This window comes from Aethalodelphis obliquidens, unplaced genomic scaffold (genome assembly GCF_003676395.1).
Source record: "Aethalodelphis obliquidens isolate GAN/ISIS:26980383/991018 unplaced genomic scaffold, ASM367639v1 scaffold8, whole genome shotgun sequence".
Lineage (NCBI taxonomy): Eukaryota > Metazoa > Chordata > Mammalia > Artiodactyla > Delphinidae > Aethalodelphis > Aethalodelphis obliquidens.
In genome coordinates this window covers 43113594-43127454 of record NW_020837952.1, presented here as the reverse complement: position 1 = coordinate 43127454, position 13861 = coordinate 43113594, and the positions used below count along the sequence as shown (strand labels likewise).

Genomic DNA, 13861 nt, shown 5'->3' with positions numbered 1-13861 from the left:
TTCCATATTTATGTTGTAGTCTTCCTTATTTTAATGTCATTGTAAGTCTTCAGGGCATACTTTTCTTGATACTGCAGGACATGTCAGAGCAGCAAGACCACTTCCAAAAGTTTTCACCTACTGTGAATCATTTAGAATTGTGAGTCATCTCTAACTTTGAAAGAGCCATAGCCTACACTCCCTTGCATTAGTATTACTTTTCCCATTATCAGAAAAAGAATTCAGGAAGCAGTGAAAATATGCAGGTAGCTTGTATCATAGTACTAGCATAATAATTCTATTCCCACTGTCTTTTTTACCTAACATCTTCAAACTCATCTAAGTCAAACCACCATCTTCTATTCTTAGGAGATGCTTTGTATTGATCAGACTAGGCTTGAAGACTTTCAGTGGCAGAGAACCTGCTACTTGCTAAGCAGCCCATTTCATACTGGGAAGCTCTGGTAGTCAGCCTTGTTACCATCTATCTGCACTCTTTCTATCAATTCTAGTCATTCTTCTGTTTTTCAAATACTTGTGATATGTGTTTTCCTGCACCTTTTCTTATTCAATCTTTCCCCACATGACATGGGTTTGATACTCAGCACTTTCCTTACCCATGTGCAGAGAAGATAGTCCATTTCGTCTTTGCAGCTCCTCAAATGTAGGCCCCAGTACCAAGCTAAGTGTGGTTTGCTGCAGTGCTGGTGTGGTTTGCTGCAGTGCTGGTTAAGCTGCTTCAGTTTCCCCTATGTGGTTAAGAAATAGCTGTATTAATAGGCAGGTTCACAGAGATGTCTTGTCAAAGTAGTCTAGAAAAGCCTCTAGGTCACCTTAATCCTAATTTAAAAAGCTACATCATTGGTACTATTGAGAAATGACTATGCCCATACCGGGTCCCTGATTGTTGCTAAGGTTTTTCGATTAATACAGTCTTGCACCGCTTTCCAAAGGATGGTCAACATCATACAGGTAGCCTGTCTTTTACAAAATTCCTAAACCAGGGCTTCCCTGGTGGCGCAGTGGTTGAGAGTCCGCCTGCCGATGCAGGGGACACGGGTTCGTGCCCCGGTCTGGGAGGATCCCACATGCCTCGGAGCGGCTGGGCCCGTGACCCATGGCTGCTGAGCCTGCGCGTCCGGAGCCTGCGCGTCCGGAGCCTGTGCTTCGGAGCCTGTTCTCCCGCAACGGGAGAGGCCGCAACAGTGAGAGGCCCGCGTAATGCCAAAAAAAAAAAAAAAAAAAAAATTCCTAAACCAGATTATTCCCAATTCTAATTAACATAGAGGAAGGGGGGCTGTCACGTTCCCTGGTTTAAATATCATTCTTATATTAAATCAGCCATTGTCACATTATGTCTTTAACTGGTGCGTTACACTCTGACTCATACTGTCAGCTGTAACTCCTGTTTCTTTTTTCATAGTATTGCTAATCTATATACCCACATACTGAATTTTTAAAAGTCATTTCTTTACTGAACCATAGGACCTCATATTTAATCACTAATAAACTTTGACTTGTTAGAATGAGCCCACTCCTGATGATTTTAAACTCTTATAGGAACACAGTGCAAACAACAAGTGAAAGCATATTTTGTAGACTTTTTATTACTAAAGTTTATTTTTCTTGAGGGGCATAATATTAATTTATTCAGTGCTCTCAGTATGCATCTTTTTTTAAGAAGCACTATTTGGTTCATACATTGCACAACTAACTATAACAGGTAGGATAAAAGTGACTAAGTAAGCATCAAAGCTAAACAGTCTCTCAGGGGCTATGAAGTTAGGCAGTATGAAGTTAGGGACCTGTTTAGGATTTGGGGACAAGCCATTAGTCCCTCAGAAAAGAGTTAGCAAAGACCAAGGCAGAGAACACAGTCTTAGGCATGCTACCATTATAAAAATTCAAGCACAGAAACAAGTCTGGGATTCAGGAACCAGGCATTCAAATAAAGGGAGACGCCAAATATCAAGAAAAAAGCAAAAGCTGCTAACCAAATTGGAGCCATATTTTGCTAGACTAGGTACAATGGAGCCTTGAAAAGTGAATCACAAACTGTTGGACCTCAATTCTTTTAATCTCTCTGGTCCATTGCCAGGATTTACCATCAAGAGTATTGTGGCAATTAATCTGTGTATCAAAATCCACATTTCTCACAATAAGGAAGAGGGCTTGAAAAGGCTAAGAGGTTGGCAGGGTTAGATACTACCTAGCAATGGGCAGAGTTGCCTCTTTCTCTTAGTTATGGCATAAAGATCTTGTCATAGTCCTTTTGTCTGGGATACAATAGTATGAAAACTAGATTTGCTGAGATAAGACCTAGGTTGTAGCCCCAAAACTTTCATTAACCAGATGTTGATTAATATTGGACACCTAATAATTCCAAGCCTTAGTTTCTGAATGGGGATAATAGTAATATTAGGAGGATTGTTACGAGAGCTAAATGCGAATCATCTGGCTAAATGAAATACTGTTTACTTTGCAGACTGTAAAACACTTCATAAGTTGCTATTCTTCTTACAGTGATTTGAATCTGTGATAGATTTTGAATGACATTATTTCAGATTTCATTAATTCAACAAATGTTTATTAAGTGCATACTATGTGAAAAAGATGGTTGTAGTCTTTGCCTCTATGGTTCTTTAATTCTAGATGAGGAATCAGGCCTTAAAATACTGACTGAAATGTTAGCTATTTTATATATTTATTTTTTAGCATATATTTGTCGAGTCCTACTATGAACATGGCACTTTGCTAGGTACTAGACAAGCAGGTCTTTAGTTATTAACCCCATTTAACTTATAGATTAATGGGATTATGTTTAACCTTTAGTTTATTCTTCCAGATCTTGTTATTTTAATGAGTTTACTACCTGGATCATTAATGCATTTAATGAAATCATTCAGCATGGAAATTCTGAGATATTATGAAAGACCATGTTAACTGTTTAAAAAGAATCAGTAGGTACTATGACTAGAACATTTTATGATTCTGTCATCAAATAAAGTTATAATGAAAGGAAATGAATTTATTTTGACCTGACTTACTCTTAGTAACTCATGCTTGTGTTTGAAAGTGAATTAATTGGGAGAGGAGCAAGACTAGAGGCAAGGAGACCAGTTTGGAAGTTGTTTAGCAGTTCAAGTGAGATACAATGGTGACCCGGACCAGGGTTGTAGTGGTGGTAGAGAGAAATGAATGTGTTTGAGACACCTAATTCAGTGTTGTATATGGGACTTGGGGAATGAGTGGGTATGATGTTGAGATAATGATTTAAGGAGAAATTGACAAAAATGTTTAAAGATGTTTTTTGAAAAATAAACATGAGGATAATCATCAGTGCTTTGATAAGGATGAATATGAGGAGAGACATAGCCTACCAGATAGTAAAATTAATTTTAAGCCTTCAGTAATCAAAGCAGTATGATTGTGATATAGAATAGACTGACATATGGAACAATTAGAAAATCCAGAAACAGATTCAGTTATATGTAAGCATATGGTATATAACTATTGTCACAGGAATTCCATTTCAAAAGAACTAGTTGAGCATGTAAACAAAGATATATGCACAAGAGTGTTCCCTTAAAAGAAAAACATTAAAATTTCAGTATGATAAGATTGACTAAATAAATTATGGCTGTGCGTGTACTGGGACTTAAATTCATCATGTAGACATGTATTTGTCATTGAAACTTGTTCAGAATACATTACTAGAGGTAAATACCAAATCAGAAAACATTACATATAATATCTGTATATATTTATATTTAATATCTTTATGTAAGACTTACAGAAAATCTCTTGAACTTTTATCCTTCTTGGGGTGGGAAAATGCAATGCCCTCCTTAAGATTTCTGTAGAATCTACAAGGCATCCAATCTCAATTCTCATGATCACCTCTTGCTATAAATTCCTATTTGTGTAGAACTTTTGATTCCATTCATTTTTCACATCTTGTGTCTATTCTTGATTCTCTGTCCCATGACTACTGGAATAGGTAATGTACCCTGGTTACTTGTATGAATGTACTTTGTACAGGAATATCCATAGCAACATTTTTCTTAATAACAAAACATCTGGGAAATGTTTAAAGGCCCGTTGTTGGGAGAATGTGTAAGTGAATTTGTGGTATACCTATATGATGGACTCCTGCATCACACTGAAAATAAATGAAACTCAGAAGCATAATATTGATTGAAAAAAGTCACAGAAGAGCAAGAGCATTTTATATTATATATATGAAATTCAAAAGCATACAGTACGAAACCATTTATTCTTTATTGATACCTACATACATAGATAAATTTTAACAGCAATCCAGGGAATTATAAACACAACGTTCAGAACAAGATTTAGCCCTGGTTGCCAAGGGAAGGGGTGGGAATGGAAAGGGGAGCATGGGATGGGAGGGGCAGATCTCAGTGGTAATGATCAATCTCTTAAACATGGACACACGTGGATATATTTTATTATTTTATAATCTCATATATCCTCTTTCAAGGGATACTTGTCAGGTATTTCGTTGAATGCCCTGCTTTTTCGGTAATATAAAATATTTGGTTACAAAGGTACGGCTTTGCTATCTTTGTTTTACTGTCTCCTCCTTGCTATCTTTGTTTTACTATCTCCTTCCCTTGGGGCCCTCACTTTCCATAAGGAAGCCATGTGCGTACTATAGACTTCTACGCCTATGAGAAATGATGGCACTCCCTTAAGAAGCAGAAGAGAGTGTACTTCATTATTGTTTAAAATAGTTGGTCTTTCCTTTGCACACACCCACATGTCTACACACAGGAAGCCATCTGGGAGAATATACACCAAAATGTTGCTGTTAGTTATCTGAGCCTGCTGGGTTTTCATGTGATATTTTTTTCTCTTTCTTTATAGTTTCTAATATTTCTCTAATAAATATATATACTTAATGTACTAACTCACCCTGTGTGGTTAAATTTCAAAGTAGTTTTCAAGGCCTTTAAAATCCTCATAATTCTTTTTTTTTTTTTTTTTAACATCTTTATTGGGGTATAATTGCTTTACAATGGTGTATTAGTTTCTGCTTTATAACAAAGTGAATCAGTCATACATAAACATATGTTCCCATATGTCTTCCCTGTTGCGTCTCCCTCCCTCCCACCCTCGTAATTCTTTATAAACATAGTAAAAGTCCAACTTAATCAAATTCATGAAGAATGGGTTGTTCTAATTTAATTTTAGGATGAACTAGGGTTTAAGCTGGAGACTCTTCTTTCATAGGCTCATTACAATCTTACTGTAATCTCATTTTTTTCACTTTTGATATGCAAAGCAGTAAACAATCATTTAAAAAAACCAGAAGAGTAAAGTAATTTACATCTTTAAAAGGCATTATCCTTTTCCTAACTGGTATTCAGATTTGTTTGAAAGGACATTAGAGACTGTTCAGTTGATCAAAATATTTACTGAGGACCCATTATGTGGCAGGAGTTATATTAGATTCTGGGGATAGAGTGGTGAACAAGAGAAATTCCAGCTTTCATGGAGTTTACAGTCACCTGGTGTGTTTTATACATAATTTTATCAATAGTTCTGTGTAAACATTTCCACTTAATGAGGAGTTCTGTTGCTTTCTAGTGCTATTTTTAGCTAATTATTGTATCAGTGCATTTTTTTAATATTTATCTTTGCCTGTTATTTTATTTTATTTTTTAATTTATTTATTTACTTTTGGCTACATTGGGTCTTCGTTGCTGCGTGTGGGCTTTCTCTATTTGCGGTGAGCAGGGGCTGCTCTTTGATGCAGTGCGTGGGCTGGGCTTCTCATTGCGGTGGCTTCTCTTGTTGCGGAGCACAGGCTCTAGGTGCGCGGGCTTCAGTAGTTGTGGCATGCGGACTCTAGAGCACAGGCTCAGTAGTTGTGGCGCATGGGCTTAGTTACTCTGCGGCATGTGGGATCTTCCTGGACCAGGGTTCGAACCTGTGTCCCCTGCATTGGCAGGTGGATTCTTAACAACTGCACCACCAGGGAAGCCCTGTCAGTGCATTTTTATTTTAGAAGATAAGCAATATTGTTAATTCACAGAAAACTATTTTTTGTGTTGCCCCAAATTTGCCCTCCTTGACTAATAAACATTGCTCTTTGTTCTACTTTTAAAAACTTTAGAATAAATCTACCACAACAACTTATCCCCTTTCCCACTTTGTGGGATAGCTCTTGAAGGACAGACTTTCAAATATGTTGAGAAAACTATTATGCAGCTGTAAGGCTTCTCTGGGATAGAACACTGCAGTTCCTTTCATCATTTCTTCTGTGACATGGTTTTTAAATCACATACCATCCTGATTGCTTTCCTCTGGACGCTTTCAACTTTGTCACCCTTTGTTGTTAAAAATAAATTACTCCCAATTTCCTGCTTTCAATAGAGTAGAGTGAACATAATTGACTCTTTGATGTGTGAGGGTCTGGTGTAGTCTGAAAGCAATTACACTGACCTTGAATACTTATTCTGCTATACTGTAAGTATCATTATAGAAAAAAATAGGAGCTTGTACTAAATCTTTACCAACCCTTGGATATATCTTAGAAGATTTTTTGAAAGTGAGTTAATTTTTCTTCTTATTTGTTTTTTTCTTTTGATAGTGAAGTATGGTTTATAAAGATAACAAATATCAAAAGTAAAACATGATTAATTGTGAAATTCACCATGCAGATAATCTGTTTTTCTTCTCTAGTAAACTGTGAACTTTCTGAGGGCAAGGATTATGTCTTATTTGTTTTTTTTTAAATCTCCAGCAGTTAGCACAGTCCTAGATGTATATGATAGATGCCCAATAAATATTTGCTGACCATTAATGCCTTATATAAGAAGTAAAGATCTTGTAAAATGAAACAAATTCCAGTTTTTAGAATATATTGAAGAATCAGTAATATAAAATTGGACCTTAATTTTATCCTAACCTGAAAAGAGTAACCTTAGTATATTAGTTAGCAGTATTCAGCAAGGAAGTGTGTTGGGTGGGAACGCATTTACTTCTAAGTGACTGAAAACCCAATTAGCAGTGACTCAAACAATCAGAACTTTAATATTTGCTTAAGAAGCCTGAAGAAACTGGTCCTGGGGCTATTTGAGCAGCTCAGTGATACCATCTAGGTCCCAGGCTTTTTTACCCTTCTGTTGCCATTCTTGGCCTGTTAGCTTTTTGAGGTAAGAGGCTTACTGCCTATGGTTACAACATGCCTGCCCCCTCCAGACATCAAGGCTGCATGCAGAGAGAGGAAACCAAGGAAAGCCAAGGCTCTTAAAAAGCCTCTTTACATGTCTTTTCTTTGAAGAAAAAATATTTTTCCAGAAGCCTCCCAGCAAATTTCCCCTTATATCTAACTGGCCAAAACCTGAGTCATATCTCTAGGAAGCAAGCAAAGGAGTAAAGTTGTGGGAATGACTGTGGATTAGTTAAACAACAGTTTATGCCACAAGTAGAAAATACACATATATTACAAAAAGATCTCATGACAGGAGATCAGGACCTCCCCTGATAACGTCAGGGGAACCAAATTATAAAGACCCTTCTAAAAAGATCACTGATAATATTGGGGTTACACTGTTGCATAACTTATTCAAACAGATGAACCATCACCTGTCAATCACTTTTAGAAGAACTGACGAACCTTATTATTTTTTCTAGTTTTTATAAATTAAACAGGCTGTGTCTTTATCACAAAGCTATTTTTATTTTTTCTCCTTCCTTTCAGGAGTCCTATCCAAAGAAGAGGAATTACACTATGGAAATTGTACCATCTGCTTCTCTGGATACATTTCCTTCAGAAAATGAGAATTTTCTATGTGATCTCATGGACACAGCAGTTACAAAGAAACCTTGCTCCTTAGAAATTGCAAGGGCCCCTTCTCCAAGAACTGGTAATATTTCTTACTGACATTTGGACCAATTCAATTTATATGCCTGCATATGTGAAGATGTGTCATTAATATTTAGATTTCCCACAATATTTAAAAAATGAAAGTGCCCCAATATAGTCACGATGATTTTTACTTTTATTTTTTTGCATTTTGAAGTGAGTCCAGGTAAGTTAGAGCATTTTTGATGTGAAGTCTCTTAACTTCTTGACAAGACCCTCATGGAGATGGTTCTGTCATGGTGAAGACACTGAAACATTTTAACAGTGAAAAACCTTCTAGGTCAGATACAAAACATTGGGTCCTTTAGAGTTCATAGCAAATTTGGTAGCAAGAGTATTTCAATATACTTTCCTGCATCCTATCTGCTTTCAGGTTATCAAAGCATACTCAGCTACTTTGTGTATTTTATCTCTTTTGTGGTATTTTCAGATCCATTGTTTTATTTTTTGCATTATAAACTGGTGAGCAAGGCAAACAAATATTATGCCTATTTTACTGATAAGGAGATTGGAGCTAAGTGTCTTATTTAAGATCTATACATTGGGGGGCCTTTGCTTGAACATGAGTTTTTGACTACCATCATGTTTGCATTCTGTTCCTTTGCCACTGCCTCTAAGAAAGAATGCACAGTAGTTAACATGAAAGCTAATGAGGGAGGAAACCTTCAAATGGATGGTCAGCATATTCAAAGCTGCAAAGAAGTTGATAGGAGAAGTTCTGAGGAGAAGCTTTTTTTTTTGGTTTGATAATCCAATTGCTGCCTATCTTTGAATAGTAAGTTTAAGAAGTGATGTGATAAAACCAGATTTCTGGAAGTTAACAGTGAGACACTCGGAAATGCAAAATAAGGAAATGGGATTGGAGAATACAGGTTACCCTTTGAAGAGGATTAGAAGAGATTTGATGCTAACATGAAAAGAAAGTGGTATGAAGGAGAAGTGGATAGTTTAGTTTAGGATAAGTAAGACTTGGTCAGGTTTACAAGTTGGAGGAATTTGCTGGTGGAGAGCAAGAGATTGAAGACAAAGAGTAAAAAGAGAACTGAATAGGTAGAAATTAAGACTGAGCTAGTCTAAGAAAACACAGACATTGCTTCTCTCAGAGAGAAGAGAAGATAGAGCATTATGAATACAAAGAAAATAGGTACTTCCATATGGGTTCAATTTCTGAGTACTGTAAAAGGTTATTGACTGAAAAGAAGAGCTAGATGTTGAGAAGCGTTAAAGTAAAATTTAGATATACCATTTTAAGTAATAGGGTATGGTACTTTATAGAAGTGAACAAGTAGATTTTTGAGAAGCATTGAGGCCAGGGTGTTGTATGAATCATAAGCATGCAGAAAGAATATTTTAGGATGAGGTAAGAGCATAATCATGAAAATAGTTAGTTTATTGAGCATTTACTGTGTGCCAGATACTATTATAAGTGCTTTATATACATTATTTCACATAATCCTTACAATGCTGTAAGGTAATAATGCCATTATTCCCAATTCACAGTGAGGAAAGTGAGGCACCAAAATATTAGGTAACCTCCCAAGGTTACGTGTTAACAGCGGATGGTTCTGGGACTTGAGCTTGTGTTGTCCACTTGTACTCTTATTTAAATACTATCTATGTTAGTTATGCTGCTGCATTATATTAGGAGATAAAGTGGAATAGAAAGTGTGAACCAAGTACTGAAATCGTCAAGAAATGTGGAGGTATGCCTGGAAGTCCACATATAATAACAATAAAATCAGAAAAAGTATGTTATAATAGGATAGCATAATCATCAGATGAGCAGCAGATTTCGGATGAAAGTAGAATAGTGAGTGATTCAGAAGCAATCATGGAGAGTGAAGACAGTGCTGAGAGATGATAAGAATGTGAGTTGAATGAAAGATCTTCTGTAGGAGAGGTCATAGGGGAAAATAGTGGGGAAATCAGGGGCAAAGCTCAGTTAATGTAGGAAAATGGACGGTATATAAGTATGAAAATTTAAAAGAGCCTTAATTAGGGAATGGGGGTAAGGGTGTTAAGTTAGGGTTGGTGGAAGCAGGAATGAAAGCATTGTGTATTCATTAAACAATCAAAAAGGAATTGAGTTCCTTCACATGCCAGGCATTGCTTTGCATGCTGAGGATACAGGGATGAAAAAGACATGGACCCAGGTAACAAGGCTAATAGGCTTAGAAAAACTCTCCTGCTGAAAACCAATAAACGTACTGGATAAAAATACAGAAAAGGAAAACTTAAAAGCATCAAAAAGGTGACAGGAAGATTATGTAAAGCGAATAACATTTAAATTAGGAACTTCTTTTTATCAGTATATTAGTAAGAAATAATCAGGCAGTACATTGGTGAAGGTGGGAAGCCAGTGGAGCATTAAAGCCACTTTTGTCCTGAGGGAATTTGCTGAACCTGCTGTTGAACTTTGGTGCTCAGTCCTCTATGGATTTGTGTACAGAAAACAAATCTCTGTGCCTGCTCAGCATGAGGATTCTAACAGGAAATCCTTCCTCCATAGAGCTAGGAGCACAGGGGCTACACCCTCACAGTAATCAGAAATAGTCCTGCCTCATAACCTTCATTCTGAGGAGACTGCAAGGTCTGAAAAGATGATTTGTTGTGAGCAGAACAAGGGGAGAAATTCCTGAGGAGTTGTAACCATGAGCTGGTCCTCACACAGGTTTGCACCCAAAACGTATCATCCATATGGTCTAAAAAACATCAGTCCATGAATTTAGTTTAAAGTAATACCCTCAGTCATCAAGCAGAAGCAAATGTAAACGTCTAGAGAAGAATGTATTATCTTCCTAGGCCCCAAATAATTCCTATAAATACTTTTGCAATTCAGATGATCAGTTTACAAAGATTAAGCCTGAAAGAAAAAGATCCCCAAACAAGAATCAACAGAAATAAGAACGAACAGATACACACCTGAAAGACTTCAAATACTGGAATTATCAGATATAGACTATAAAATGACCATGCTATTATAAATAAAAGGTAAGCTTGAAGGTATTTTGAGGAATATAAGATGGCAGATATTTTTGCTGTCATTTTTGGAAAATATAATCCTGCACAGTCTGCCCTCTGGTCACAATGATTTATATCATTTTCCTATGCAAATTGCACTCATTTTTTCCCTCAGGATTCCCAAACATCAGCTCATTACTGCATGAACTCCCAGACTAGGTTCAGGTATGTCTGAGTCGTCCTGGTGCAGTTCTTATGGTATAGGTCCTTGACTACCTTTGCTCTTGGCAATGATGACCTGTGAACTAAAGAGACAAGTTACCAGTCTCCTGTCCCATAACATATAAGAGTGGGAAAGGCATAGGAAAACCACAATTGACACTCCCATTCAAACACAGGGAAAATAGGGCATGCAGCCATCACTAGTCTGTGGGAATTCTGAATCTAATCAAGCACAGTTACTTGATTAAGGCTTAGTACAATGGAGTAGTAATTGGTTTCTCTGGCTCTTGGTTCCACCCTCCAAGTCATTCTTCTTTTTCCATAAAAAGTAAACCATGTTTACAGCTCAGTATCTTTCTCACTTGCTTACTGTCTATAGAAGATTAGGGGTCAAAAGACCTCTTTTCATTTTTTATTCTCTTTTCATTTTATATTACAGAGATAATCTACTGATCTACTTTCTTTTAAAACTTTGTGGACTTCCTGTGTTTCAATTTATACTCCATTAGACAAAAGCTTATATTTCAGATAAGTTTTTCTCTGCCTTGTGCTCCTTATAAGAATTCTGTGAGACAATGTCCTTGAGGTTCTTAGGAACCCTGTTATTAAACAAGGAGGATCTGTGAGGCATGCCCTTAAATCCTTAGACGGTCTTTTGTCTGGCTTAAAGTTTCTACGTGGCACTACCTGAGATCTTTCTTAGGTCTTAACATATGATCTTGTATCTCACCCACATTTGGTCATTGGCCTTATTTCTTTGAGGATTGTTTGCCATTTGGAGCAGCTAGAAATGAGAAACCCGTTTTGGTTTTGTACCCAGGAATTTCTGGCCTCTTTGTATTTAGTGGGTCATTCTTTAGTTCCTCTCTCTACTGGCATGTTATCGTGGGCAGCCAGATGAAGCTGGGTTGACTTTAAATATTCTGCCTGGAAATCTCTTTAGCTAGATCATAGAATTCATTTGGTTCAGTTTCTTTTCTCAGTGTTATTGCAGAAGTCAATGTTGCCAAACTTTCCTCTACTTTATAAATGACTCCCTGCCTTTAGGTTCCAATTATTACATTTGCTGTCCTATTTAAGCCTTCAGCAACAACTTTCTCGTAGCTTTTTAGACTTCCACGAATCCTCTCCTTGGCCTTTAGCCTTTCACAAGCACTCATTTTGAGGCTCTTCAAGCTTTTGCCTGCTGCCTCGTTCACAAAATTAGTGCCATGTATTTTAAATTTTTATTATGGCAGCACCCTGTTTTCAAGTATTAGAATCTGTTCTGCTTATTGATTGCTATATAACAAACCACCTCAACACTTAATGTTTGAGCATTTATTTTGCTTATAAATCTGCATTTCGGGAAGGGCTTGGCAGGGATAGCGTCTTTCTGCCCCAAGTGGTATCAACTGGGGCAACTTGACTGGGGGCTGGAGGATCTATTCTCAAGACCGATCCTTACTCATGTGGCTGGAATGGCCTACTTGGACTTCAGCATGGTATGTAAAAGTGTTCCAAGAGGAAGTATCCTAAGAGAACGAGGCAGAAGCTATGTTACTCCTTATAACTTAGCTTCAGAAGGCAACATCGCTTCCATTGTAGACAAGAGCCTGCATATATTTAACTGGAGGGAATTTAATTCCCCTTCCCTTTTATGGAAAAGTGTTATCTAAGTCATATCGTAAAAAGATACTCTTACAGATACATTTGGAAAATACAAACTTCAACAATGCCTGCGTTGTTCGTTGTTATTGTTGTTTTCTAAGTGGGATAAGAGTTAATTTGCATGGGTACATAATTTTCCCCAGTTGTGTTCAATCATTTGGATTCAGTATAAAAGAAACCAATTTACTCAGCTGACCCAGGCTTAATTTATAATGATTGGTGGTCTTTGTACTTTGGGCTGTGATTGTGAATCCTAGGGTTGAGGGAGTCCAGAATTAAAAATGGAAGAATTTTTTTTTAATGATAGGAATACAGATGAATATGAGAGTCAGAGCAGTTTCTGTTCCAGTTCTAGATGGAACCTTATCAAGTGAACCTCACAAAATTCCCCTCCATAAACAACATAGCAGGTAGAAGGGAGCATCAATATAACTGTCATCTGGCTGGATGAGGAAACAGTTCACGTCTTTTCCTTCTGTTGATTCCATTAACCTGTACCTTAGGTTTTGCCTGGATCCAGTTACTTCCAAGTCTCTCATTCTGCTATGCTTAGCTTTGCCTTCTTAGGACCAACTAATTAAGCTCATGAACTTAGGGGAAGTTATGGACTTCTCTTAGAGTTACTGATGTTTTCCCTTTGTTAGTAAGTCCCTTATTATCTAAAGGTAGGACTTCTAGAAGAGGAGACCTCTCTTGATGCACATGAGTCATTTGGAGGCCCTCAGATTGAACTGGGTAGGTAACTACCCTACAGTTCCTCACTTAATAAACATTTATAGAGTGCCTCTGGTGTTCTAGGTCTCATGCTGCATGTTTCAGAAGAAACAGAGTGAAAGGTAAAAGTCCTGATACTTAGGAGCTTAGAAGTGTTAAAATTAAGGGTAATAAGTTCAATGAGAGAGGTGAGCATAAGGTGTTCCAGGAGAGTAGAACAGGAGGTAGTGCCTGATCTGAGCCTCAAAGAAGGAAGAGTTAGATGAATGAATGGGAAATATATGGCTCTCTAGGCCAGGGAATAGTGTGTCCAGAAATTCAGATGTGTGGAAGAACTACTGCATTCACAGACTATGCCCAATATAGCATGGTTAGAGCATAGAATGAGACTAGGGAAAAATGCATAAAAAAAGAAGTGACATGCTGAAGGTTGGATAG

The 13861-nt window shown here is 37.2% G+C and overlaps 1 protein-coding gene across 5 annotated transcripts in view; it reads left to right on the top strand.

The window, feature by feature from the left end:
• ANKS1B (ankyrin repeat and sterile alpha motif domain containing 1B) overlaps nt 1-13861 on the top strand; it is a 1179755-nt gene that overhangs the window by 428087 nt on the left and 737807 nt on the right. For all 5 annotated transcript variants that reach the window (XM_027107272.1, XM_027107271.1, XM_027107270.1 and 2 more), the window contains exon 10: nt 7712-7877. In XM_027107272.1, coding sequence (XP_026963073.1) covers nt 7712-7877 — 166 coding nt within the window. The remainder of the gene's footprint in view (nt 1-7711; nt 7878-13861) is intronic.